Source organism: Pomacea canaliculata, linkage group LG7 (genome assembly GCF_003073045.1).
Source record: "Pomacea canaliculata isolate SZHN2017 linkage group LG7, ASM307304v1, whole genome shotgun sequence".
NCBI classification, from domain to species: domain Eukaryota; kingdom Metazoa; phylum Mollusca; class Gastropoda; order Architaenioglossa; family Ampullariidae; genus Pomacea; species Pomacea canaliculata.
This window is the reverse complement of record NC_037596.1, coordinates 15,107,043-15,131,718: the sequence shown is the minus strand read 5'-3', so window position 1 is coordinate 15,131,718 and position 24,676 is coordinate 15,107,043. Positions and strand designations below refer to the sequence as shown.

Genomic DNA, 24,676 nt, shown 5'->3' with positions numbered 1-24,676 from the left:
ATACACATATTCAATTTCAGGTCAGTACAATAGCTTCTAGTATGCAACCTAAAGGTCATGCTGACTTTTATTAAGAGAGAACAAGTGGAAGGGGAAAGAATTCCTACTTAAACTTCATGAGCATAGCTACAAAACAAAGTGCTTGAACTGGGAAATCCGATTATAAGCAAGAGTAAAACAAATCTTAAAACTTGTTACTATTCCGCAACCTATTTCTGGTGTGACTTTTCATTTCCTTTTAATTATATTTATGAAGTTGATTTTAGTTCTTGCTTCTAGTAAATAGTGGAATATATTTTAAAATTAAATGTTTCTTGACCTACCATACATAAATGCCAAATTGAAATTTTTAAAGGTGTAAAAAAATGTGTATATATTATTGTAGCTATGTCTTGAGTAGTTTCATGGGACAATGTGCAACATGTATTGAGATGTACAACAGTTTGAAGACTGCAGGTGTATTAATGACAAGATTTTATCTGCATTTGATAAAATTTAGGTGACACCAAAGTAATCATTCCATAAATAACATACAAATTTTTATTATTTTCTCTTCCCTAAAAGATAATATGATATATAAAGTGCAAATCTTGCATGGTTAGTAGAGAGTCTACTTAAAGAATGTTTTGATAGTTATATGTAGTTAGGTTACAAGATTTTGTGTAGTAGGTACATGAAAAAATATAACAAAAATTTTATTCAATGTAAATACTTTTATACAGCTATTAAAAGTATTATTATGTTGATATTCATTTGATGAATTTTGAAACATTTCCTGTTCTTTCCTGTTCTTTAGCAGCACAGGATGTCACAATTACACAGGTTCCCGGTAGTGGGACATGTTATTTCTTTAGCATTTCTATGCTGCTAGGATCTACATTTGACAAATCATAAGAAGCAATCCATAGTAATTCAGTGAAATAAATTTGTTTATATTGACTATGCATTTCTGCATTACACATATGCAAATGTTAGTATTAGCTTAATATATAATAAGACTTCTGCCATGGTCACATGCAACATTTTCACCATAACCCAGACTACACGCTCTGCAGAAACGGTAGAACTCAACAATAATTTAATCAAATATAATACAATAAGTCAGAAAATGTTGATAGAATGTTTTAATCAAGTTCACTGGATACCATTTCTTTTGTCTTAATCAGCACACGATTTCAAATGTCCTCGTAAGCCATAATCTTGGTTTGGATTAAGTAACAAGACATAATTCACAATATTCTGATTAACTCAATTTTATTAATATAGTGTCATTGATCTATAGGAAGAACGAGGCTATTTCATGCTACTGTAACCTTCCTTTCTTGAAATCGAAATAAGAAAACTTTGCAAGAAAAGACGAACAAGTAGCGTTTAATGCTTCGATTCCTCAGAATTATCTTTAAACATTTACTTTTCTTATATAGTCACTGGACTTTGTTTTTAAAATGTTTGCTAGTCAGAAGAAGATCTCAAATGAAAAGAGATGCAACAAACTTCTGATGTAAATGAAACGCCATCTTGAATGATGCAAACGAAAACTTCTTTAGTTATAGAACTAGTAACAATATTCAGTTTTCTTGTACTCATTGAAAAACCTTTACTTGGGAAAACAGTGTTATATTTACTAAGAATAACACAATAAAAGAAACAGGTGCTTTTATTGTCCGTATGGCCGTTAAAATATCAAAACATTGCTGCCGAAATAAAACGACCACCACAAACGCTACAATCGCTGTCTCCCTCCCTCAGTGCTAGAAGAAATGAAGTCCATAAATAGATAAAGATACCTTATCATTAGAAGAAGCCACTATTTTTAAACCTGCAAGGTAAGGTCATCAAGATAATCAGATTCAATGTATCAAAACTGTTACATTAAAAAGACAAAGATGGAAAATGTCACAATCTTTTAACCCTTTGCTACAGTTTGTTTAATCGAAATGACTCCAAAAGAGTTCTGTGTCCAAGATTTGAAGCCAGACATCTTGACGAAATCAAACGATGATGTGGTCCGCATGTAGTTCATCAATATCAAAGCATTTCTGCCGAGATGAAGAATACAGCGGCCCATGTCACGTGACAACTTCAAAATGCTTAGTTTCTTCTTCTGCATCATCATTCATTTTATTAGTGTTTTTCCTGTCGAAAGCAAAATCAGTATCGATCATGATCATGCTGTTACACTAAACTGATAAGTTAAAACAACGGCTTTAGTTAGAGAATAGGAAATAAGAAATATCAGGTTATCTCCCATGGGAAATGCTTTTCTCTAAACTCTTTATAGGAAATTGATCAAAGTAAATAACGAAAATGTATTTTTGTCTTTAAGAAAGAGAGTAATTGTCTAGCACATGCAGTCTTTTAAGATAAGAAACACACCTTCGTCTTCTGATGATGAGAACGATGCCCACTACTGATACAACAGACAAGACACAAATGATTGGCAAGACCACTGCAAGCACAGGCACTGACGGACCTAAGATACAGAAGTCAAAGCAGGTCTTAAATGACTTGCACTTCATAGAAACATGCTGGGAATAATAGAGCCATGCACATTCTATTTTGTTATATAATGCTTTATTTTAAAAATATGTTGAAGTAGCTAAAATCGATAAGTCAAATAAATGTTACTGATAAAATAAGTAGTTTGGTATTTAAAGAGATTTTTCGCCTTAACCTTTTTGTTAAAAATCTCTGGCTGCCCTGAGTTCATTTCTCGTCTCGGGCACGCTGATCTTTCTCTGCACGTGACATCTGTTTACAGGGCTGGTTGCTTGCCGTAATATAGCCTTAGTTGCTGACACGGCGTAAAACACCAATCCCCCCCCCCCCTTGTTAAAAATCTCAAATACACCCTAACAACGCTACCTTAATAAAAACATATTTCTTCACAGTAGCTAGCATTATAACACCATCTCTCTCAGACTTGTAAAGTCTTACTTTCACTCGCTGTATCCTCAGATACCATGCACCCTTTGACTTGCAGCTGTGGAGAAGACGAGTCCGGGTGACAGATATATTCGCCATGTGGGTAGCTGGTGACATCCAGCTTCACATGGAATATGTCTTGGCTGTCCTCCGGCTCGTGACTACACGCCGTGGATGAGCTTTCACACTCTGACTTAGTGAAACGGGCTACAACAGCTGAAAGCAATTCAATCACACAAAATTAAAATTATTTAATTACTGCTTTTTTAATTCTTATTAGTAGAGAAAAATAAACAAAAAAATAAACAAACACATGTATACAATGCATTATATGGTTGACAATGAAAGCCAACTCAATACTCCACTAAATAGTTCTGCTAACAGAGCTTTAGAATCTTACTTGTGTTCTGTGTGATGCTAAAGCTGTCCACGTTGAAAGAAAATTTGCAGTTCAAAATCACTTGAGGACCACCCCTAGTTTTGTTCGCCTCACAAGCTGCTAATTGCTCTTGACCTGAAACCAATCTACAATTACTCAAAGACAGCCTAGATGACAGTGAACAAATGTTACACAAACACACACACGCATGCATGCAGGGAGATATACAGATTCAAATATATTTAATTTGTGCTCTTTTGTCAGTTTGACTTACATTCTAACTGTATTACATCTTTAAATTTTTTTCCTAATGGATTAGCTTTTACACAATTTATTAACAAGCATACAATATTTCTATTTATACCTTTATTTTTATTAAAACGACACGTTGAGATGGCTGTAGGCCTGTAGCCGTTAGTGTTGCACCTGTAGCTCCCAGTTTTGTTGACAAATCTTGTGGGGACATCAATGACAGCATTGTCTGACACAGGCTGCTGACACTCAAAGCCCTCCTGTCTGATACAGTGGAGCTGCTCATTGATCCATACACAGTCCACCACCTTATCTGTGTATTTACAATTATTTATTAGTAAGGTGCTCATTACTTAAGATGCCTGGCATGATTTTAACCTTTATAATGTTAACAATTATTAAAACAAGAAACTCAAAGTTGTTTTGAAACTTAAAGAAGATATTAAAACAAGCGAAAACCATAATTTTGTTTTAGCATCAAACCTTTTTACATCAGTGATATGTTAAAACCTTTATAATTAACAGGCACAGTCATTCATGAACTTTAATTTTGAAAAAAAGCAGTCTTCGACTTCTAATAATTTTATTCTTAATTGCAAGAGGTTACAAGAAGTATTCTTAGTTACAAGAGGTATTGGTTAACTTTTGTGTTTTACTTCGTAAGTTTCTATCCAGTCAGCCGAGAAAACGGAGGAAGTAAAATCTACTCAGGACCGGGTAGTGAACCGAAAGTAAACGGGTGGCGGGGGAATCTCGACTAAACTAATTAATATTCAGGTTAACTACCTTCTACTCCTGTGTCGGGATAAAAATATACTGAAAAGTCTTTTCTCGTGGAGTTGATATTCTCTGGGAATTGGCACTTTAAATTTTTCCCATCTGTTGCCGTGCACTTGGTGTCTTTGTCCCCTGTGATAAATGTGATAGGGTAATACATACAAAACAGGCATTAAAGCATAAGGCTTTAATTTATGTTGATTTTTTTTTCTGAAGTAATATTACAAAGGGAAAGTAAATGTATCTGCTAATAACACCCTTTTTAATCAATGAAAGATTTAATCTTAGATGCCTTTTATGTTAAATTTTATTTCGCCAAAACTTAAACTATATTTACTATAATTATAACAATAGTCAAATAAGTCTAGTCAATCATCTAAAAATAACAATTATTAATGAGGTTATCAATTATACGATCATCATGATTAAGATTATCACATTTTATGCGAAAAATGAATACAGATGGCACACAAACCTTGAACCGCTAATGGAATCAGAACTATTAGTCTGTAGACTTCAAACATTATGAAAAGCTGGTGGAACTGAGGTTACTCTCGTCTTCAAGAAGTTCTGAAATCCAAAATCGCTTGAAATTATTTAATTTTAATGAGCTGATTACAGCTAGCAATGAAAGTTGCTTAGAAAAGTATGATATGTAGTAGATGTGTACGACCATGTTTCAATAAGTAAAAATGTTAATTAAATTAGATAACACTTATAAATGCTATGTAACTGTAGTTTCAAGTAAAGGAACAATAATGCTTGTTATTAGTGATCGTACCTTATGCTCTTTAGTATGAGGCCCAAAGAAAAAGACAGGAAACTCACTGGCAACTAGGTTCAAACCGTTCTTTACCTCCTAAAGGTAAGGTACGAGGTACGAGGCACGCGCTACCTTGTTTCTCCCTTGTGTACCGCCTATCTGTGGCTACCAGGACTGTTATTGTTTGTTTACGTCGCCTCCTAGGTTATGGCTGTGACTAGACTCTCCTTGAACCTACAGACTCGGGCCTGAGCCCGTTCTAAAAATGTATGGCTATCTTTGTAACTGAGAGCACAATGAGAGGTTATCTAAAAGGATAAAAGAAAACGAATGAGAGAAAAGAACGATAAACTGTGTAATGCACTAATAAAATTATAATACACTCACAGTCAGTGCAATCTGTTTCACACGCGCACACACACTTATACTTACTCATACACAAACACACGAAGAAACAAAGTAATATTTTACATAATAGGCATAGTAACTCATAATTCTATTGCTATCTACTGACGAAATTATGGTTTCTACGAGAAAAAAAATCTTTTAAAAGTAAAGCAATCTTTTCTAAAAGCATCATATGCTAGCATGAGTTGTATGACATTAGATGTTAGCATTTCGGGTCATATGGCTGTAGATGGATCTGCGCGTTTATCTACCAGATGTTGGCTGTGACATATGTGAGACTTTAAACGGTCGGTTGTTTACAACGGAAGTTATTTGTGTTTTCTAACTGCAAAGAAAAAATTCATCTAATAATAATAACAATATATCTTGTTTTAATGTGCTCTTACCTCATGTCATCTGTCTAGTGCAAGCACTTCATCTGACCAGCAGCTATTTATGACCCACCGCTCAAGACCTTCCTTATTTCGATAAACTCGAACCAACTAAAGCCTGGTTTTCGAGAAAAGGTTAAAGCCTTATCGGTGAACCTGAATGACGATAGCATTGTAAACGTTTGACTTGCTTCCAGTTTCGTGCAGATGAGATTTGTCGAAATGTCGAGTGTCGAGCACAGGACTCTGTAAGCCTGAAAACTCACCGACACTTTCGGGAATTCTCGGTCGAGTACGGTTGTCCATAGAAACATTGACAAACTCTTCATAGAAAGGAGATCTTGAAGATCGCAGAGTTTAATTCAAGAGAAAGTTAATTGTGTATCACTTATTTACGAGCAACGCAGTTAAATCGTTTCTGAAATGAATGTGTGTCACTCTACGTACGTGTGTCAAACTCGAATAAAGCATCATGTCAAAGGTGAATCATCGAAGTCAATCTTTATCTTCTTCTATCTATTGTATTGTAATAATTAAATAGCACTCCCGTGTATTTGTTAATATTCCTCTGAGCGTGTGCCATGTTTCTGTTCACGACTATGTGTGCGTGTGCGTATGAGTGTGTTTTTGTCCAGTGGGAGACGTATTTGTAGTGATTATATATGTCTATTCTTGAAAACAAAGTATATATTTTATATATACAAACACGTAGTGTGTGTGTGTGTTGTAGGGACCGAATTTTTTTCTAAGAAGATGATTGGTTTTTGTGATTGGTCTCCCTCTAGAGAAACGGGTGGCTTTGTTCAAGTCTCAATAAAGGAATCTTTGGCCACCATAACTGAAAAATACACATGGTATGTTTTTATCTGCTTTACATAGTGGCTTCCTGAATTTGTGTATCTATTTGTTTCAATCTCCAATGTACCAAGTTTACATCGCAAGCAATAAAATGTATGAAGTATGTTGAAGTGTATCAGTCTAATTAATGTATTAATTGCCTAATTTATCGATTCATGCGTCTATGTATCGAGCCAGTGGTCAACGCACATTACACTAATAGTTATGAAGAATTGCGCTTTGATGTAAAATATGTTCAGGACGACCAAGAATGTCCTAATATCCAGCGGGGAGAAAAAAGTCGGAAATCAAAATCTACTAAAGAGCATTTATACCAGGTCGCACTCTAGGTGATTCAGTACACACTTAAGGTAAGAAAATAGTAACAGTAAAATTGACTAGGTTTTTTCATTAAAACTACAAGCTTAGGTACCCAGCCTTCCTGGTTTATTTATGCGGCTTGCGCTTACAACATGGATTTTATAGTTGAATTTTATCACTTTATCCATTTTATTTACAAATGGCATCAATGTAGTGAAGAAATGAAGCCCTTGTTTTCTGTTTCTGTATGTGTACTGTATATTGTGGCCCTAAGGACAATGAAATCATGTTTGAAAAAAAAAACTTTGAAATAAAAATATTACATGAAAGATTGAGATGTATGGAAATATCAATGTGTAATACTGGAAGTGTCATAATTAAAGCTATTGATATGTCGGTATGTTATCTCAACAACTGTTACCGCTTTCTGTGTAAATTATTATCTCGTTCCCTCTTTATATTAGTGAGTATATAGGAAGGGAGATAGTGCTGATAAAGAGTTGTGTCCCTTCACATAAAAGGATGAGGCTGACAGATAAATATTTTCTCTGGGTTTAAGTCAAAACGTTCATGCAATGTCATTGTCAGTTTATTAAGATGTGCGTCCTTCTTATATAGGTAATATTTTTTACATTTATATTTACTACTTGGTCATTGTAGTCATACGAAAGCATACTTACTTTGTATGCACACAACGTATTACACACACTCGACAAGCCCCCTTCAGATGAGGATGAAGAGACTTGTAGGTGAATCAAATCGCAGAGGCACTAGTTCAGAGCAATGTCACTGAGAGAGTTATAAAGAAGATGGCGGAGAAGAATGTTGTTTACCCGCTCACTGGGCTATTTTTAGAGCAACTGCTTTTCTCTTATATATGACGTCTTTTTCTGCTTCAAGTGACGTGGAACAAACGACGCACACAAGACGTCACACAAGCAGGAAACAGTACACGACACCGACCACAACTCACTACACTTGTAGCTAAAGACATTAGTTCATCGTGCACACACCCGGATATCTAAAGATATATTCAAATTGTTGGATTGACTTACATTTTCATTCCCCATTGAAAAATAGAAAGCTAGGCCAGACGCTATCTATTTTCATTGTCAGAATACATGTGATACTGCAGGGTGAAATATAGAATGGTATTATTACACCATTACTTAGTGAATAAAAGAGACACAACGACAGAGCTTTTCTGGAAATTTTAGGCATATATATATATAGTGCCTGAAACTACTACGACTGATCTCAGTCAGTCAGGTAGGACCAGTAATAATTTAAAACAGTGCCACTGAGACCAAAAGGAACACGAAAGCTCTAAAGGAAGATCTCATGGTTGAATGTAGGTAATATGTATAACATGTAGCTAAGGGATCAGCATTGACATTAAAGAAGATGTAATCCTTCATAATTCCTTCATTACTTACAACAATGCCGTCTAAGTCAAATGGTTCTCACAATGGGCTGACTACAATAGTTTTTGTCAGACGAGGCTAAATAAATAGACAGGAAAGAAAGATTGAAAACGTGCAATACGTGTTAACGTCAAAAAGGTCGAGACTAGGTTTCTACAGCGACAACATTATGCTTAAAGAACTTAAAGCCCCAGCTGAAAACACGAAAAATTGTACACATTGTTGTCTGACAAAGATCACAAAAAATATTATTGATCACTATCATAAGAGTGTTTGAGATGTAAGTGGAGTGGTATAACACACTGCTTTTCCCCTTCGTTTAGAGATAAACCTGAAACATTTGTCATAATAAATCATCTGTGCATCATTTCTTTTCCTTACCTTTCTCTTTATTTTTTCTTCATAGCATTATTTAAGTAATAACCATTTAATATTTCTATGCAATTAATAAACCTGTTGAAATTATATAAATTACCACGTGTGTGACATGCCACTCACGAAGAAAGACACGTTTGCTTATTATTTTGGACAGATGCTGGACAAGGTGCACTTAACAATTAAATTAACTGGTTAGGTGTAAGTAGTTATTATTATTATTAATCATTTGTAGTGGTAGAAGTATTGTTACCACATGAGCTCACTTTTTCACTCATAAATAAAAAATCAGAAACAGAAAACAAACGATGCAATCCTGTTTTTTGAATTATCATACCAGATATAACTTTAATTTTATTTGTGCCTTTACAAATCATCGAAAATGTATCGGTATACATGCATAGTGAAGTCCATTAAATGAAATCTTATGAAAAAGTCATACTTTCTGTCATTAAGCCTCATAATTGAGGTTGATTTTTCACATGTATCGACCGAGTTAATTGAGCGTGGTTTCTTGACACACTATTTGTCTTTCGTGAAGTCAAACTAATAAAACAAATTAAATTATAAAATATAGGAGCATTCATCTTAGCTTTTCAGTTTCTTACAGATTCCTTATTCTATCACTACTGTTGTCTTGTAAACCAAAAGTGAGATGCAAATACAGTTGACGCTCATTGTGAGTGTTAAAAAACAAGCCTTGTGTTGGTTTAATAGAAAAAAAAATATATTGAAAGAACAGCACTGCAAAATGAATGATAATTGAGGCGTCCGTGTGATTGTTTGATATCAAAACATCGCTGCCGAAGAAAAACGATCAACACAGACAAATCAATCAGCATTCATTTTCAGCGCTTGTGTGACTGATTTTAGGATACTTCACTATGTACATGAAGATGTGTTGCAGTGTAGTATTCGGGTAGTTGACAAAACAACCCAGTGTTGGAACTATAATTTCTATAAAACAAATTATGAAATGAATCTTAGGCCCATCCAACTTAGTTTTGTCAGTATTTTCTAAATGTTTATTTTTATGTCTCGTATTGCTAGTAGTAGTTGTAAGGCATGAATATTACTACATGCACCTGGAAGTAAATTTGCAGTACTTCTCTACCCCTAATACTTTTTCGCAAAATTTCATCAAAGTCTTTTAATCTAGGAAATTAACGGCCGTGGTGCCTATATTCTCTGTTGAGAAAGAAGAAAACGGCTGAACGATTGTTCTCAAACACTAACATGATTTGTACTGCTTCGAAAGTTTGTTAGAAATGTGTAGAATTGGGCAGAATCCTCTGCCTAAGTAACAGGTCGTTGTTTTGTCCACGTGACAAGCCGTTATCAAAACATTGCTGCTGAAACAACTCATCCTACAGACGCGACAGTCCCTGTCCATCTTTGTAGTCAGTGTCTAATCTCAAAGGAATTATCACGTCGATATTTTTTCCTCTTCTTTTTTCTTGAGCATAGCTTTCCTGCGGAAAAATAGGCAAAGCCCCTAGTAGTTGCATTTATAACGAATTTAAAAAATATACATTTAACAGAGTGTAGTTTATGTCAAGTATTTGTCCTTTTGGTCCGTTCTTTGAATTCTTAAAGTGTAAATCTTACAAATCAATTCAGCATGAAAGCATGAAAAAAAAAGAGACTTACTTAATCATCATCAGCTTTCTGATGATAAGAAGAGAAGCCCCAGCGGACACAAGAGCCGTTACAAGGACGACTATCAGTACAACAGCAACCACAGGAAACTCGGAAGCTTTAATGCGCATCAGCATGAATCCACACGTTGAAACAGGCACAGAGAAAACAAAACATGGAAGCAGGTTATAAACTGAAGAAATTAATAATTTTTTTATTAAAGACGTACGACAAATTAGTTTAGTTTTAAACATATTTTGTCTCTGACAAATACATCCCAGCTGTATAAAAAAAATAACATAGAAGCCTCTTACTTTCAGTCTGTTTGTTTATGTTTAAGCTGCATCCTTTGACTTGAAGCTGAGGTGGTGGATCTTCTGGGTGACACTTGTATTCGCCATGTGTAAAATCTTCAACATCAAGCGTTACACTGAAGATGTGGTGGTTATCCCCAGGCATGTGAGTACAAATAGGGGAAGACCTTTGGCAGTCGGATTTTGTGAAGCTGGCTACAACCGCTGGAAGCAGACAACATATTTTGTATACAGTTGCAACACCTAGACAATAGAGCCCGACAGTGACTATTATGGTAAGAATTGTTCGCATTCACATACAGTACACAGCACTGCATCCGTACAAAAAAGTACAGAAGACACATCACTCACTTGTATTTTTCTTGACAGTAAAGCTCTCCACGTCCACGGAGAAACTGCAGTTCAAAACAACTTGAGATTCTGCATTAGCCAGGCTTGCCTCACAAGCTGCGAAAGGCTCTTCACCTGCAAACATACTTATTATTATACTCACTGTAGACGTGTGCTACTTTCAGCTTGTTTCTTACTCAAAACCCTTTTATGAATTTTTTATTTATTTTTTTTTTTTTTGGAACCCCACCGATAAAAGCTAAAATTAAGAATTTTGTCAAAGAAGATAATGTAAGTTCACCTTTATTTGCCAGAAAACGACAGAAGGAAAAGTTGCCAGGACTGTAGCCATTCATGTTGCATCTAAAACTTCCCTCCCTGTTGACAAATCTTTCAGGTACACCGATAATGGCTTTGTCGGACACAGACTCACTGCAATCAAAGCCCTCCTGTCGGATGCAGTGAAGCTGGGCATCGATCCACGCACAGTCAACCACCTTCTCTGTGGATTTTAAGAGTGGTTAGTTAGCGATAGGTTTCTTTTTTTAAAAAAGAGGGCTAACACTACCTTGTCGTCTAATGTTAGGGACTGCAGTTAAAAAAAATAATAGATTTTCTAAATAAAAGAGAATATGCTAAATCCTGTTTGTTAAGGGCTTGAAACTGATAGTTGTCTTCCTATCTTGATTTAAAATCGAATTTGTGAAGTAAATTTGCTTCAACAGTGGAGTAAATTGGCTGCAGAAGTCCAAGTTATCTAACCTAAGAACAGAAAATATAACTTGTAACCTGACATGTCCCTAAATTGTGTTGATTATTTTTTAAATTTATAAAATAATAAAAAGCATACTTGTTTTCCTTAATTACTACAAAACTACTAATCTTTGGCCAAGTAGTCAGATGTTATAAAAGTAAATCTCGAGGTAATGTGTTGTCTAAAACACTATACTTTATTTGCTTTGTTCAATATGCAAGACCATCATTATTACCCATTTCATTTTTTTTTTTTTTGGAGTCTGCTAACACACCTCTTTCCATCTTACCTCTTTTAAAATTTTATATGCAGTATCTAACAATAAAAGTGATAAGAAAGGGAAATTACTTTACTCTACTTTTTCTATAAATATAAATTAGTCACCTTCTCCACCACCGTAAGGGTGAAAATAGACTGCATAATCCTTCCTCGTCGTGTTGATATTTTGTGGGAAGTTGCACTGCAGGGTTTTCCAGTTTCGTGCTGTACATGTTGTTTCTTTGCTCCCTATGGCATAAGTGTCATAAATTTTACTTTTGAAAAATCGCCATTACCCGGAAAAAGACACATTTTAGATTTAGCTATGGTATTATTCACTTTTAATCACATAAAAGTAACAGCTGTCTTGATAGTTTAAATGTTTGAAATGCCAATAATAATAAATAAGATGAATACTTATATTGTTCTTTTTCACTGTTACTTTATTTTAGTGTTAAGTATTAAATGATTAAGATGTTCAACCAACCTTTTGCTGTCAGTGAAATCAGCAATATCGAACAAAAGACTTTTAACATCACGAAAGGTCAGATGAGATTTGAAACAGCACTGCAAAATAGGGCGGAAGTCAAGATGACAATGAACGAATGTGAACAACGTAAATTTAAATTATCTAGAAACATGTATGCAGAAAACATTGTTTGAATTTAATTACTTGAACTATACACTACAAATGACAGAACTGTCCTTGAAAACAAAATATTAACTTTTCAAAATTCTTAAAGTACATACATATCTTCCTGATACGTCAGGTAATGCGTAGGCGTCAACTGTTCGCTTGGACTTCGACGCTAGTGACTGGCGTGCCGTGTAGGTGCGGCAGGTTTTCTTGTTGAAGGTGACTCAGGCAAAGCTACAAATATCGGCCTAAGCCTTTTCAACGCTGTCGCACTTCAGTGAACCTTTCATATTACATAGAAAATAGAACATTTGAGTCAACAACACGCAAAACAAAAAAACAAGAAACATGAGAACAAGGAAAAAATATCATACCACGTTATACTTAGATTTTCTGAAGTTCAGATGAGCTACATCCACTCACTCACCAACAAGCGTACTCACATGCGCTTACATGCATTAAAACTACTTGTTACTCGCGAGGGACATAAATTATACAAGATCATGACAAAGACTGTTCAATTATATACATCTATTTATCTTGTTTATTACAGGTTGGACATTATGTTAAAGAATTTCGATTAGTTATCACAAAGTATTGTGACGACAGAAAGAAAAGTAAACTAGACGAAACGAAACCCAGCTTTCTCGAAACAAGTAGAAGCTTGTTTACACTCGAACAGAAACGTCGGCTTTGTTTTAAAAATTTGAATTTCTTTAGCCAGCGATAAAGACACGCCAGGTTTTGCGTTCCCCACCTTTTTTTAATCCAGTTGTAAACAGTTTTAAAGACTACAGTAGAAAATTTTGCTTTCAGGTTAAGACATACTGCCATGAGCAAACATAATCAGATAGCATACTCCCACCTGAACAATGTTTGAAATAATGTCAAGCTATGTCAGAATAAGACACCTACACATGTATATAAATATACAAAAGGAATGGATTACAGACAGGTAGTTGATTTTATGTTTAGGGCATTTTCAATAGTCATGCTGTCTTTTGTAGTTATACCAAGACAGCTTGCGATGTGAAGCTGATCAAACCTCATCTCAACCCCACGCAAGTCTTTTTACTAAAAGTTTGCTTCTGAAACTCAACTTTCAGATGTAGAAAAATGTTAATACTACCCATGACTCTCAATTGTGTACCCTAACACCGTGTGTGTGTGTGTCTAAAACTTATCATATACAGTGTTTTTTATATGATAAGAGGTCACCTTCAAATTCGTTGTGGTCGACGTATTGCTGTTTGTCTCACATAAACATTCATTCAAAATCGCTTGTTGTGATACACCAGATAACTGGCTTTCTAGACTGTAATTTTTTTGTTGTCATGAACTCGTTGTACCAGTGTCACTAAAAGCTTTCGAGAAACTGTTAACGCCCTATCAGTCACCTTCACCTCACAAAATTGGCTCACAGCCAGAAGAGCTTGTCCAGGCACATTTCGTGACTTTAAATAGGTCTGACAGTACTTTTTTAATATCACTTATCCTGTTTGTCCCTGATACGAAAAAGCAAAGGTTATTGATACGGATTTCGTTCTTTTTATTAGTTACTTTATGAGCAAATGCAGGATATGCAAAGTCTAAATCTATAAGGTGCGCTTAGAACATCAGCATTTGATAAAGTAGACAAGTATGTGCTGAACTGAAGACTTTGGTACATTTATAAATGTTTGTGTGACAAAGTATATTATTCTTCTTCTTGATAACAATCTCGAGTTTCTTTCAAACACATTAAAAAAAATCTCGGTACCCAAAACTCTGACTCTTATAAACACGACCAGCCTCAAAACAAACCAGTAGATAATAAACACTCTAAAGAGCAAAATGTCACCTGTGTCTTGCTTTCAGTGTATTGAAGTATATTGCAGACTTATAGTAAATTTTCATGCATGCTCAAACTTGTTTACAAATAATATTTTATGCACTAGGTGTTGCATATCTATCATTTTCTTTTTCTTGAAAGAGTAAGATACTAAGGTTTTATAGAAAAAAGTTTTCTCCCTACTTAAATACTCATGTTCATCAAGTCTAACCGCTATTGCTGTCAGCAGGCAGGTAATCTACAAAGGTATTCTAGCGACCTTCAAACTATGACTGTATGTCACATGCTGTGATAGAAGGTTGATAACAAAAATAGACAGTCTATGATTTCGGGAATTTCCAGAATGAATACTACAGTAAAGATCAAGGATATCAAAGCAGTACTGGCTTGTTTTTAGAAAAGGCAATGCTGGGGGAGTGAGCAAGCGGGCCAGCGAGTTGTTTTCTACAATCGCTTCGTGTGTTTTGCAAGATGGCGGAGACTACAATCACAGAAGACAAACTATGAGGTCAGTAAGGAAAAAAAACTGCCATGCTGTCAAATATTCCATGTACAGATCACACAAGCATGCAAAAAAGATACGTTTCTGTTCATTTTTCTAGTTTAAAAGCCTTTATTGCAAGCTGTAATATTGTAATACGGGTTAAGAATACGATATTTTAACGGCGGACAGCATTGTAGCAGTGCACATAACTACGCATGTATATGAACATGCATTCTGTATACATAGATAAAGGCTTGTCTGAACATCTGTATTCTCTTGGTTGCAGATAAGTACATCTAGTGTATTTAGATAGGTATATCTACACTGTATGCATACTCGCATGCACATACCCACAACGAGTTAAAACTAAATGACGAACAAAACAGAACCGTCTCTGTTTGGGTAGGCGAAGCTGATGTTCCTTTTGTAATGTCAACAAGCAACTTATGTTACATAATGTCTTCTGACATGCCTCTTGATGAACACATTTATCACATCTGTCCTGGTGCATACTATGAGCTCTGGAAGTTCAGCCACACTCACCATACTCTGTCCATCTCAACCACCAAAATGCTCACCTGCTCATTTTTTTCTGTCTAAACTAGACCACTGAAACTCTCTTCTTGCTGACTGTCTACAGTTCGTCATTAATAAGCCTTAGAAAGTCCACAACTCAGCTGCTCGTCTCGTTGTCCCGACTCACAAATATGAACGTGTCAGACCACTTCTTCATTCTCTTCATTGGCTACCAGTTAAAGGTAGAATAGACTGCAAGCTATCAACTGCTATGGATTATTTGAAGGCACCTTCCCCCTACAACTTTACGGAAATCTTGTCTGTCTACACTTCTGCCTGAAACCTTGGGTCCTCATGAGACTTCATCAATCTATCCTCCCTCCCACACAGTCAAATACGGACAACGGACGTCCTCCCTCTGTGGAGCTAAGCAGTGGAACACTCTATTATTATTATTATTATTATTATTATTATTATTATTATTATTATTATTATTATTATTATTATTATTATTATTATTATTATTATTATTATTATTATTATTATTATTATTATTATTATTATTATTATTATTATTATTATTATTATTATTATTATTATTATTATCTTTATCATTATCATTATCTTTATCATTATTATATTTTTTCATCAAATAGTTTTTAATATGTAAGTCTGCAAATCTTATTTACGTTATTTTTAATTAACAAAAATATCCAAAATTCGATCAACTTTGGCAAATCTGTGTGTAAAAGAAAACTACTGATTTAGTGAAGAAGGCTAATAGGGGCATTAAAAATTTTGTCAACAAATTAAACTTGCTTTAACTTGTTTGCTAAATTTTAACTAAGACTGTGAGTTATCTGTTAACTTTTGAGGTTTGATGCCGAGCAAAATAACATTTTTCAAAGTAACAGATAAATATACTCACATAAATGGGGCGCGTGACCAAGGGGCAAACAACTACTAAGTCATACTTATGCAAAGTCTAACACACACTGACAGACAAAATCAGGCCATACACACAGAAAACTAAACACTTATTTCTTTCATGTTTTAGTGACTTCTTTGGCCATCTCTGTGCTGATTGTCTCATGCATCTGCAAAGAAAGGCTAAGTAAGTTGTTTATATGGCCTATACACTACAGTGTCCACTATATAAGTAAAATAGTTTACTGTTCCCGTTGCCTTTTTGTCTTTGATAGAAGTCTTTCTTTTGTAATTATCTGACATTTTTGTATTGCCTGCCTGATACATGTCTTGGTTAATTTGTGGCTTTTTCTGTTGCTTTCTTACTCAAATTTTTGGCATCCTATCTATCTGTTCTATAATTGTTCGCTTATCTATCTTTTCTTTTTACGATCAGTAGTTTAAATAGAGGAGCTTACCAAGTGGTGATGTGTTACCATTTCATACATTCACACACGCTATGTCTTATCAACTGGACATTATAGTTTAAGTGCTTTACAGTGTAACATGCCGCCATAAAACTCCGTACACACAACATATTACTATATTTCTTTTTCCTGCGATATCTTTTGATATTTTTAAGCATAATAGGTCTTTCCGTATACATTCCTTTCCTTTCTTATTTTCATTTAGTTTCTCATTCTCCCTTCTTTCAGTCTCTGGTAAAAAAAAATATGCTAGAAGTAAATATACAATTATAACCCTATTACTTTGATTGCAATATTTATGGCGGATTATTAGATGTCTCTAACGTAACAAATCCAATGGATTTAATAATAATAATAATAATAATAATAATAATAATAATAATAATAATAATAATAATAATAATAATAAGTGACGTATTTAGCATTAACTGACATTAAAAACTAGCATCAAGGCGTTTAATATCACACTTTAGATTAGTTAAATATCCAGGGCTTTAATATGAGAGAGTCTTTTGTGCGAAAGAATCGTAACTAAAGATAAAAGTATGTAGTTGTGTTAAGTCTTACTGTAGTTTATAGACCATACCGTCTAATCTATACATAAATGTAAAGTTAAAAAATTACTTTATATTTTTACTACAAGAGTCCCTACAGATTCAAGGAGGAGACCAGATTATTTCCATATTTATGTAAAGAACATTTAAAGCAAGATTAATTTTTACAACTAACGCTGTACAACTTTTATACTTTGTATATTATTTGCAGTTGTAAATGTACCATAGTAAATAAAACAAAAACGTTCATGTTTTCTCAAAAAAATCCAGGTATTAAAATGGCACAGGCGTGTCGTTCCAAACAAAAGAAACGCAGGAATAAATCAAACTGCATTAAAAACCTTTTCTACAATGTACCAGACATTTTGTGTGACCGGATAAATGTCAAAGGTAAGATATAACTTATATATTTTTTTTATATGTATATACTTATATATTTCTTTTCATTGATTGAGAATATTACAATTAAATCACAGGGTCATAAATGTTTCTGGTTATAGTTTTTCGGTAAATCATAATAATTTAATAAGCCTCATCATAGTATTACAGTAACTTGCAACAAAAAGGTAAAAATAAACAATTAAACATCAAACGCAGTCGCTTCAGAAAAAAAAACCAAAGCAAAATAAACAACAACAAACAATGAAACTCATAGCAAACTATTTTTCAAGTTCATCTTTTTAGGTCTAAATTAATATTCATATTCATTACACTAAAGAAAACGGGTTCATTACAAGGTACTTGTTTCTATTATGCAAGCAGGTTCATTTAACTAGCAGTTTATTATATTAGAAATACAAACATCTATAAACGTATAACATCACCATCACTTTTTTTCGTAAAACATTGCTAAGAACTGTTTAGACAAAGGTTAAATTCTTCACACTACTTTATTATGCTCAGAGGTCACCGATGCGTCAGGCGCAACCATTAACTGGAAAACCTCAACCGCTAGCGGCAAGACGACGTTTATTATCACAGGAACTCGAAGCCAAAGTCTAGAAGCTCTCCGACTGATCAGCACTATGACAGGAGAGCCAGTATGTTCAGAAGTGCTTTTTAAAATGTCATTAGAGTATGTCTACAGTTTTTGATTGTAGCCGAATGTCTGCATATATCGATAGTAGATAATGATTGTCTCCTGTGCGATCTGTGATTAATGATAAATCAGGGCTTCTGCTTACGCAAAAAATTGCGTACAGTACGCATTAAAAGTTTGGAGGACCCCTTCAATTTTCGTCAATGGGGTCCCAGGGGAACCCTTCAAATTTGGGCGAAGAACAGATACAAAATTGGGTAAGTGTAGTGTCCGACATCGTAGCCCAATCTATTGTCGTCTGCTACAGGGTGAGAGTAACTTCCCTTGCACTGAGTTTTGTTTTTTTTTCTTTACTGGGAAGAGTTCCAAGATGTTGACAGCGTGGTTAGAATCATCGTCTCAGAAACGGAAAGAAAGTGAGCAGCCCGAGTACAGTGAGCATAAGCTCATCACAGATGCTTGCACACTCTTCATGGCACAGAAATCTCGCAGTTTCTGACTGGACATGACAGTGCTTTGTGTGCCTGAAAGGCAGTTGAACAAAGTAGTTGATTTGTTGGTTTTTTTCAACTTTGTAAAGGGATCCCTTAGAATTAGCCTGGGACCCCTTAGAAATCTGAAAAAGGGGTCCCTGGGACCCTAAAGAATTTAGCCTTAGCAGAAGCCCTGATAAATACACGACAGAGTAAAACCTTTTCAAAATAAAAAAATACTTTGTCTGGATTGCACGAAAAGGTTATATTCTACAAATAAAAGTACTTTCACATTAAAAAAATAAAATTATATATTTATATATCTTTAAACGTTACACACTTTTATTTAAAATGTATTTCAGCTTTTGTGTAACTTAGACACACACATTAAAGAAAGTAAATGAACACACACACACACACGCAGGGGCAGACACATGTGGTCTTTATGGCCTTTGAAATATCTCAAAATTCTTTATTTACAACTATATAATATCGGTTTATATTGCAGATGAGGGAGTTACAAAAAGCACATAAGCTTTGGCTTGAATGGATTAAAACAGCATTTCCTCTTTTTGACACTCGCTCCTATTTCCTTCCCCCTGTCTACATTAGGCGCGTTCCGATGACTCAGCAAAGTATTGCATGCCAGCGTGTATTTATATTGAAAACAGAGGACCGGCCTAGCAGTCCTGTGAAGCATCCAAGCATGACGCCATCGTCCACAGAACGACCTCAAGTTTCTAACATTCCTTGTGTACAACAGAGCGACATGCATGATGATGAAGCGATTGAACGTGTGTTGGTTTCCCTTAAAATATTTTCGAAGCTGCATAAAGAAGTTTTTATGTGTTTAAGTCAATTTTCATTTGGGTCGTATCTGGGTGAACCAAGGTTTGCAGCGGCCCATCTTCCGTTACCTAGCAACCTGCCCTCTACTTTGCCTTGGAGCTGGAGACAAGGTGACTTTGATGTGCTCCTCATCCATAAACTCTATGGTTTTGTCATAATGGAAATAAAAGCTGTTGGATGCAACATTGCAAAGTCACAAGAAGAAAAAAAGGAATACGTAAGGAAGAAACTGACGGATGCCATAGAGCAGTTAAACAAAGCCGAAGCCATGCTAAAACACCTGGTGTCAGACATAACTTCCGGTGTGCGCATCACCAAGGCAATTGCTTGTCCAAACCTCACGGCTAAACAGATACATGAAGTCTTGTTGGATAGTGTTGAAGTGCAACAAGTGAGTAAACTTAACTTTATAAAAATTTGTTTAAAATTACAATGAAGTTTCTAGCAGCTGTTATAAAATTTAAAAAATGATCTTTCTGTATGTATATAAAATTTTATTAAAAACACGACTGCATGATCGTACTTTGATCATGAACATTACATTACATTTTGATAAGAATATCTGGGACAAACGATAATGCTTATTACAGGAGTAATGTTTATAAAATACATAAAAAATTAATTTTAATAAATATACTGGTTGAAATTCTTCAATCAATTGTACTTAATTTGTTTTTTTCTGCTAGTTATAACAATGTTTTGTTTGAATGTTCAAATAGTGTTGATAATTTCACTTCTTTTTTTTTCCTAAGGCGTTGTGTAACTGCATTAAAGTAGATGATCCAAACAACACGACCAATCTAGTTCTTTCTTCTGATCATCTGTTGTCTCCTCAAACCCCAAAAGATGACATGGATGATAATGTAAAGACATTCAAACAGTGGTGGCAAAACCAAGTGGTTGGATCTGGCCCTGACGCACAGTTAGGAAGTTTGTATCTAGACCTTTTAGCCAGGTAAAGTTAAAAAGCATCATAATATTATTAACATAATTGCGGGTTATTATTTATTCGAGTTTTCCTACGTATCGTTTGTCGTTTCACTGATCAGAGAACATATTTTTAGATAGTTTCTGTCTTTGACATCCTACATTAGAATTTAGAGCTATATATAAGAAAATAATACTAGAAACAACAAAGAAACAAAAATCAACATTTAACAAATTGATGTGTCAGTAAAGACGCTTCATTCTCTAAATTTTTAAGTAATATATTTGGTGAACTGCAATTACATTTTTACCTTTTAGGTTCTGTGGCCCAGCCTCTACTATAACAGTACCATGCACAAATGAACCTCGTATCTCTATGAAAACTATGGACCAGGCAGTGGCCCACGTGGGAAACTGTTACTCCGCCCAAATGACACTTTTCCCAGAACAAATGGACCTGCTTACCAGAGCTCCTCGTAGAGTATTTGTGGCGGGTCCTCCAGGCACAGGAAAGTCCACTGTTCTGCTCCTTATAGGCCTGGTTTGGTTAGAAGATGGCAAAGACGTGTACGTCTTGAGTACGTGGAACCGAAGCCTTTTTGCAGCAATCAGGATTCGTTACTTGCTGCAAGAGGCACTGAAAACGCCTCGCACTGATATAGACGGCATTGGACGTGTTCTAACAAGAAAGAAAAATTTCAGACGAAAAACGGACATGGAAGAAGTTTTGACTGAGCTTACACAGGTGGCTAGTCAGAAGCCGTTATATGTCATCGCTGACGAAGTGGGACCTAACCTCGAGTAGGTTATCCATCCATCGATGCATAGCTACTAATGTATACAAAGACGAATTTTTTCAATCATTAATATCGTCGTCCAAATCATCACATAGCTATTCTTAAAGATTAAAATAATAAAACCACACAGATTATATATATATTATAAGCAAACAAAAGACCCACCCAAAAAGTAAATTATTTATTTGAACGCGTATTTGTGTGATAGCTTATTTTTCTTGGCAATTAAACGCATTTTTACATACGCATATCCATAGGAAAACGAACACGCACATATACACATATATTTTTAGTGAAATAGTGATTTCTGTATAATGCTTTGCCTCTTCTTGACAGGTCAGAATGCTACATCTTTCCAAAATTTTGTGAGAGTCTACTTCAACGTTGTCATGGTTTTGTCGATCATCTTAATTTCTGGGTGGCAAGCAATCACAACTACGTTGCACCAGAAGAGTTTTACAATGGTGAAGAAGGCTGGGAACGGCACTGTTTCACGAGACCACTGCGCCCACCACCACCCGTGCTCCAAGAAATCAAAAAGGCCGTGGAGATTAAAAGGGGCATAGTTCAGGATTACAGTGAGAGAAGTGTACCAGACCACACAGATGGCCCACCTGTAAAATGGTTTTACCATCACCCTGAACAGCATGCATGCTCAAGGGTTGAAGATTGTAATGTTTGTGGAAAAGATGTGGCAAACTTCCTTATTAAGAAACTCCGACTACGCTTGTCTGCTTGTGAGTTCTTTGTGTATTATTATATTATATTATTATTATTATTATTATTATTATTATTATTTATTATTATTATTATTATTATTATTATTATTATTATTATTATTATTATTATTATTATTATTATTATTATTATTCGTGTTGCGTCATTAATTAATTTTCATTTATTGCAGTTCTTTTGAGACTTAAATAAATATTTTTTTCATAAATACGATATTTTCTGTTACAGCCGCTGAAAGTTTTTCCGACTTAGTCAACAATGACAACACTTCTGCTGACAACAGACACAGACTATGCTTGCAGTACAAAGATGTACTAATTTTGTCTTGGGTTCAGCTTCATGAAGATGCCCCTGTCTTGAAGGCTTTGAGAGATGCTGACATCCCAGTGCAAGTGATGAGCGACTCGGAGTCAGACATCGAGGACGTGGCTACAGCCCGCAGTAACGTGGTGTGGGCGGCCAGACAGCAGCTGGTGTGTGGCTCAATGAGAAAGGTTGTCGTTGTTCTCAGCGACTACGACGACAGTAAGGGACAGTACGTCTTCACCCGACTAAGTGCCATGTCCAGGTGCACATCACAACTGGTGGTTGTTTGTCCTCCACCCGAAGATGAGTCGGACTAATCAAATAGTTCAAATGGTATTTTTAAACACATGTAGTTTTACATTTATCACAACATGTGTAATAAATAACACACACAGTGTTTTCTGTTTGAGTGTAATGTAAGCAGAAAAAGAATAAGAATGCAGCTTACCAGAGTACGAACAAAGCATATGTAAATTCTTAGGATTTTAAAGAGATACACATACCCTTAAGGAGTGGTGATGACTGGTCCGTAGTGATGGTTGTTTCAGCAGCAATGCTTTGATAACAACTTCTCACACGCCCATCAAAACACAGAGTTAAGGTCTTCTGGGAATTTCACCTTGAGCGTTTAGAGGCAGAACATTTAGAACCTTTATTCTCTCACGTGGAAAGCGTTTTGTTTATTTTTATGGATAATAATATCTGTAGATCCAAATACTTGAATTGTAAGGTCCAAATGACGCAGCAAAGAAACATCATATCAGTGAAAAGATTTTTTCTTAAACTTTAAAATCAGAAAAGAAAAGAATAAAGTCAGGAACACTACATTTTTATATTTTTGTTGCATTTTTGTTTTTTTTATGATATTTGTAATATTTGAATGAGAGTCTTCATCGTTCAATTGTTTACTAGTAGCAAAGGATTTAGGAACCAACTTTGCAGGTAGAAATAAAGCAACTTAAGGTTCTGAAAATTTAGTTAAGGAAATTTCACTAACGGTTGCTCTAGAGATCGATGTGATGATTGTTTCAGCAGTGATGTTTTGATAACGATTTGTCACACGCTCTACAAAACTCTGTTTTAATTAATCAACTATTTATTTTATGTATTTATGAAGTGTCACGTAAATTCTAGTTTGAAATATCTAGACATAGAGTTGGGAAATATATATTGACCTAATGGAAAGATTATGTCAATAGATTTGAGTTGGGAGATGATATATTTCTAAAGCTTTCCTATTATAATCCGTATATTGGTTCTTTACTTGTGTCTGTAGGTCAGAAAACTGTAATCAAAAATATTCAATGGAATAAATGAAATTTTGGTTAACAGTGTTTTTACTCTTTTAAAATATTAAAACAAGAATGGTGAGGGACGAAACAAAAATCTGATGAAAGATGTGTCGCAGCACGTGTAGTTTGTGTTGACTATTTAAATGCTAGAATTGTAACCTTTGATGTCGAATAAACCATAATTATGTTGATACTTATAATCTGAATTTTTTTATAGCTCTTTTTATACCCTCCAGCTTTTTATCTCTTCTCCCACACTCACTCGTGCACACACCATTCACACTCTCCTCACATACACTGGTGTTACTGTGCACGCTCATGCGGGTAATTAAACATTTATCATCACTACGATATCCAAGTATTTTAACAACAGCACCAAGTTTTGTGTTTTCCTGTTAGTCCCAATTTCGGGTTATGGCTTTGTGTACAACATCTATCAGGGACAATAACTCCGCTACCTTCTATACAATCTTGGGAAATATAAAGACCAATGAAATGAACCTCTTCAATAAATTCTGATTCTAGCACAACATATTTGACTAATGCGTTTAAAGAAACTTAACGAATATTTAACATTACAGATCTCAGTGTCACAAAAAATAACACTTGTACTCATGCACTTCTTAAAGCTTTGTATAATGAAAGAGAGGATAAAGTACTACACGGTGCTGCTGCTGGAGTCAAAGGGACATAATATGAACCTTAGTGTTGAAAGC

The 24,676-nt window shown here is 34.9% G+C and overlaps 3 protein-coding genes across 4 annotated transcripts; 1 reads left to right on the top strand and 2 right to left on the bottom strand.

The window, feature by feature from the left end:
- Positions 1-1,434: 1,434 nt before the first annotated feature.
- On the bottom strand, positions 1,435-6,565 carry LOC112567924. Its single transcript, XM_025244815.1, has 8 exons — positions 5,162-6,565; positions 4,809-4,903; positions 4,343-4,465; positions 3,669-3,869; positions 3,326-3,439; positions 2,938-3,141; positions 2,377-2,473; positions 1,435-2,136 (listed from the first exon to the last, which is right to left on the bottom strand). Exons 2-8 carry the CDS (start codon positions 4,855-4,857, stop codon positions 2,070-2,072), a joined length of 855 nt encoding a protein of 284 aa, XP_025100600.1. The 5' UTR covers positions 4,858-4,903; positions 5,162-6,565; the 3' UTR covers positions 1,435-2,069.
- A 2,583-nt stretch (positions 6,566-9,148) lies between these two features.
- LOC112567925 lies at positions 9,149-13,414 on the bottom strand. Its single transcript, XM_025244816.1, has 8 exons — positions 12,877-13,414; positions 12,614-12,693; positions 12,253-12,375; positions 11,416-11,616; positions 11,136-11,249; positions 10,785-10,988; positions 10,483-10,588; positions 9,149-10,304 (listed from the first exon to the last, which is right to left on the bottom strand). Exons 2-8 carry the CDS (start codon positions 12,660-12,662, stop codon positions 10,259-10,261), a joined length of 843 nt encoding a protein of 280 aa, XP_025100601.1. The 5' UTR covers positions 12,663-12,693; positions 12,877-13,414; the 3' UTR covers positions 9,149-10,258.
- Positions 13,415-14,975: 1,561 nt separating this feature from the next.
- Positions 14,976-23,939, top strand: LOC112567909. Of its 2 annotated transcripts, XM_025244790.1 has the most exons (10): positions 14,976-15,102; positions 15,719-15,836; positions 16,652-16,702; positions 17,813-17,932; positions 18,446-18,582; positions 19,563-20,294; positions 20,656-20,858; positions 21,149-21,631; positions 21,964-22,364; positions 22,591-23,939. In XM_025244790.1, the coding sequence occupies exons 4-10, from the start codon at positions 17,821-17,823 to the stop codon at positions 22,983-22,985; spliced, it is 2,463 nt and encodes an 820-aa protein (XP_025100575.1). In that variant the 5' UTR covers positions 14,976-15,102; positions 15,719-15,836; positions 16,652-16,702; positions 17,813-17,820; the 3' UTR covers positions 22,986-23,939. The 2 variants fall into 2 exon arrangements, with proteins under 2 accessions (XP_025100575.1, XP_025100576.1); XM_025244791.1 differs by lacking the exons at positions 14,976-15,102; positions 15,719-15,836 and having other exon boundaries at positions 16,249-16,702.
- The last annotated feature ends 737 nt before the right edge of the window (positions 23,940-24,676 follow it).

What these genes read in the sequence shown, in the direction of transcription:
- LOC112567909 (XM_025244790.1), top strand. Translation starts at nt 17,821, where the DNA reads ATGGCACAGGCGTGTCGTTCCAAACAAAAGAAACGCAGGAATAAATCA. An exon ending in TGACCGGATAAATGTCAAAG is followed by an intron (nt 17,933 to 18,445) that starts GTAAGATATAAC and finishes TATTATGCTCAG; the next exon opens with AGGTCACCGATGCGTCAGGC. An exon ending in TATCTAGACCTTTTAGCCAG is followed by an intron (nt 20,859 to 21,148) that starts GTAAAGTTAAAA and finishes TTTACCTTTTAG; the next exon opens with GTTCTGTGGCCCAGCCTCTA.
- LOC112567924 (XM_025244815.1), bottom strand. Translation starts at nt 4,857, where the DNA reads ATGTTTGAAGTCTACAGACTAATAGTTCTGATTCCATTAGCGGTTCAA. An exon ending in TCCCGACACAGGAGTAGAAG is followed by an intron (nt 3,870 to 4,342) that starts GTAGTTAACCTG and finishes GTAAATACACAG; the next exon opens with ATAAGGTGGTGGACTGTGTA. An exon ending in TGAGGATACAGCGAGTGAAA is followed by an intron (nt 2,474 to 2,937) that starts GTAAGACTTTAC and finishes TCTGTATCTTAG; the next exon opens with GTCCGTCAGTGCCTGTGCTT.
- LOC112567925 (XM_025244816.1), bottom strand. Translation starts at nt 12,662, where the DNA reads ATGTTAAAAGTCTTTTGTTCGATATTGCTGATTTCACTGACAGCAAAA. An exon ending in GATTTCACTGACAGCAAAAG is followed by an intron (nt 12,376 to 12,613) that starts GTTGGTTGAACA and finishes CTTATGCCATAG; the next exon opens with GGAGCAAAGAAACAACATGT. An exon ending in AGAAAGCTGATGATGATTAA is followed by an intron (nt 10,305 to 10,482) that starts GTAAGTCTCTTT and finishes ATTTTTCCGCAG; the next exon opens with GAAAGCTATGCTCAAGAAAA.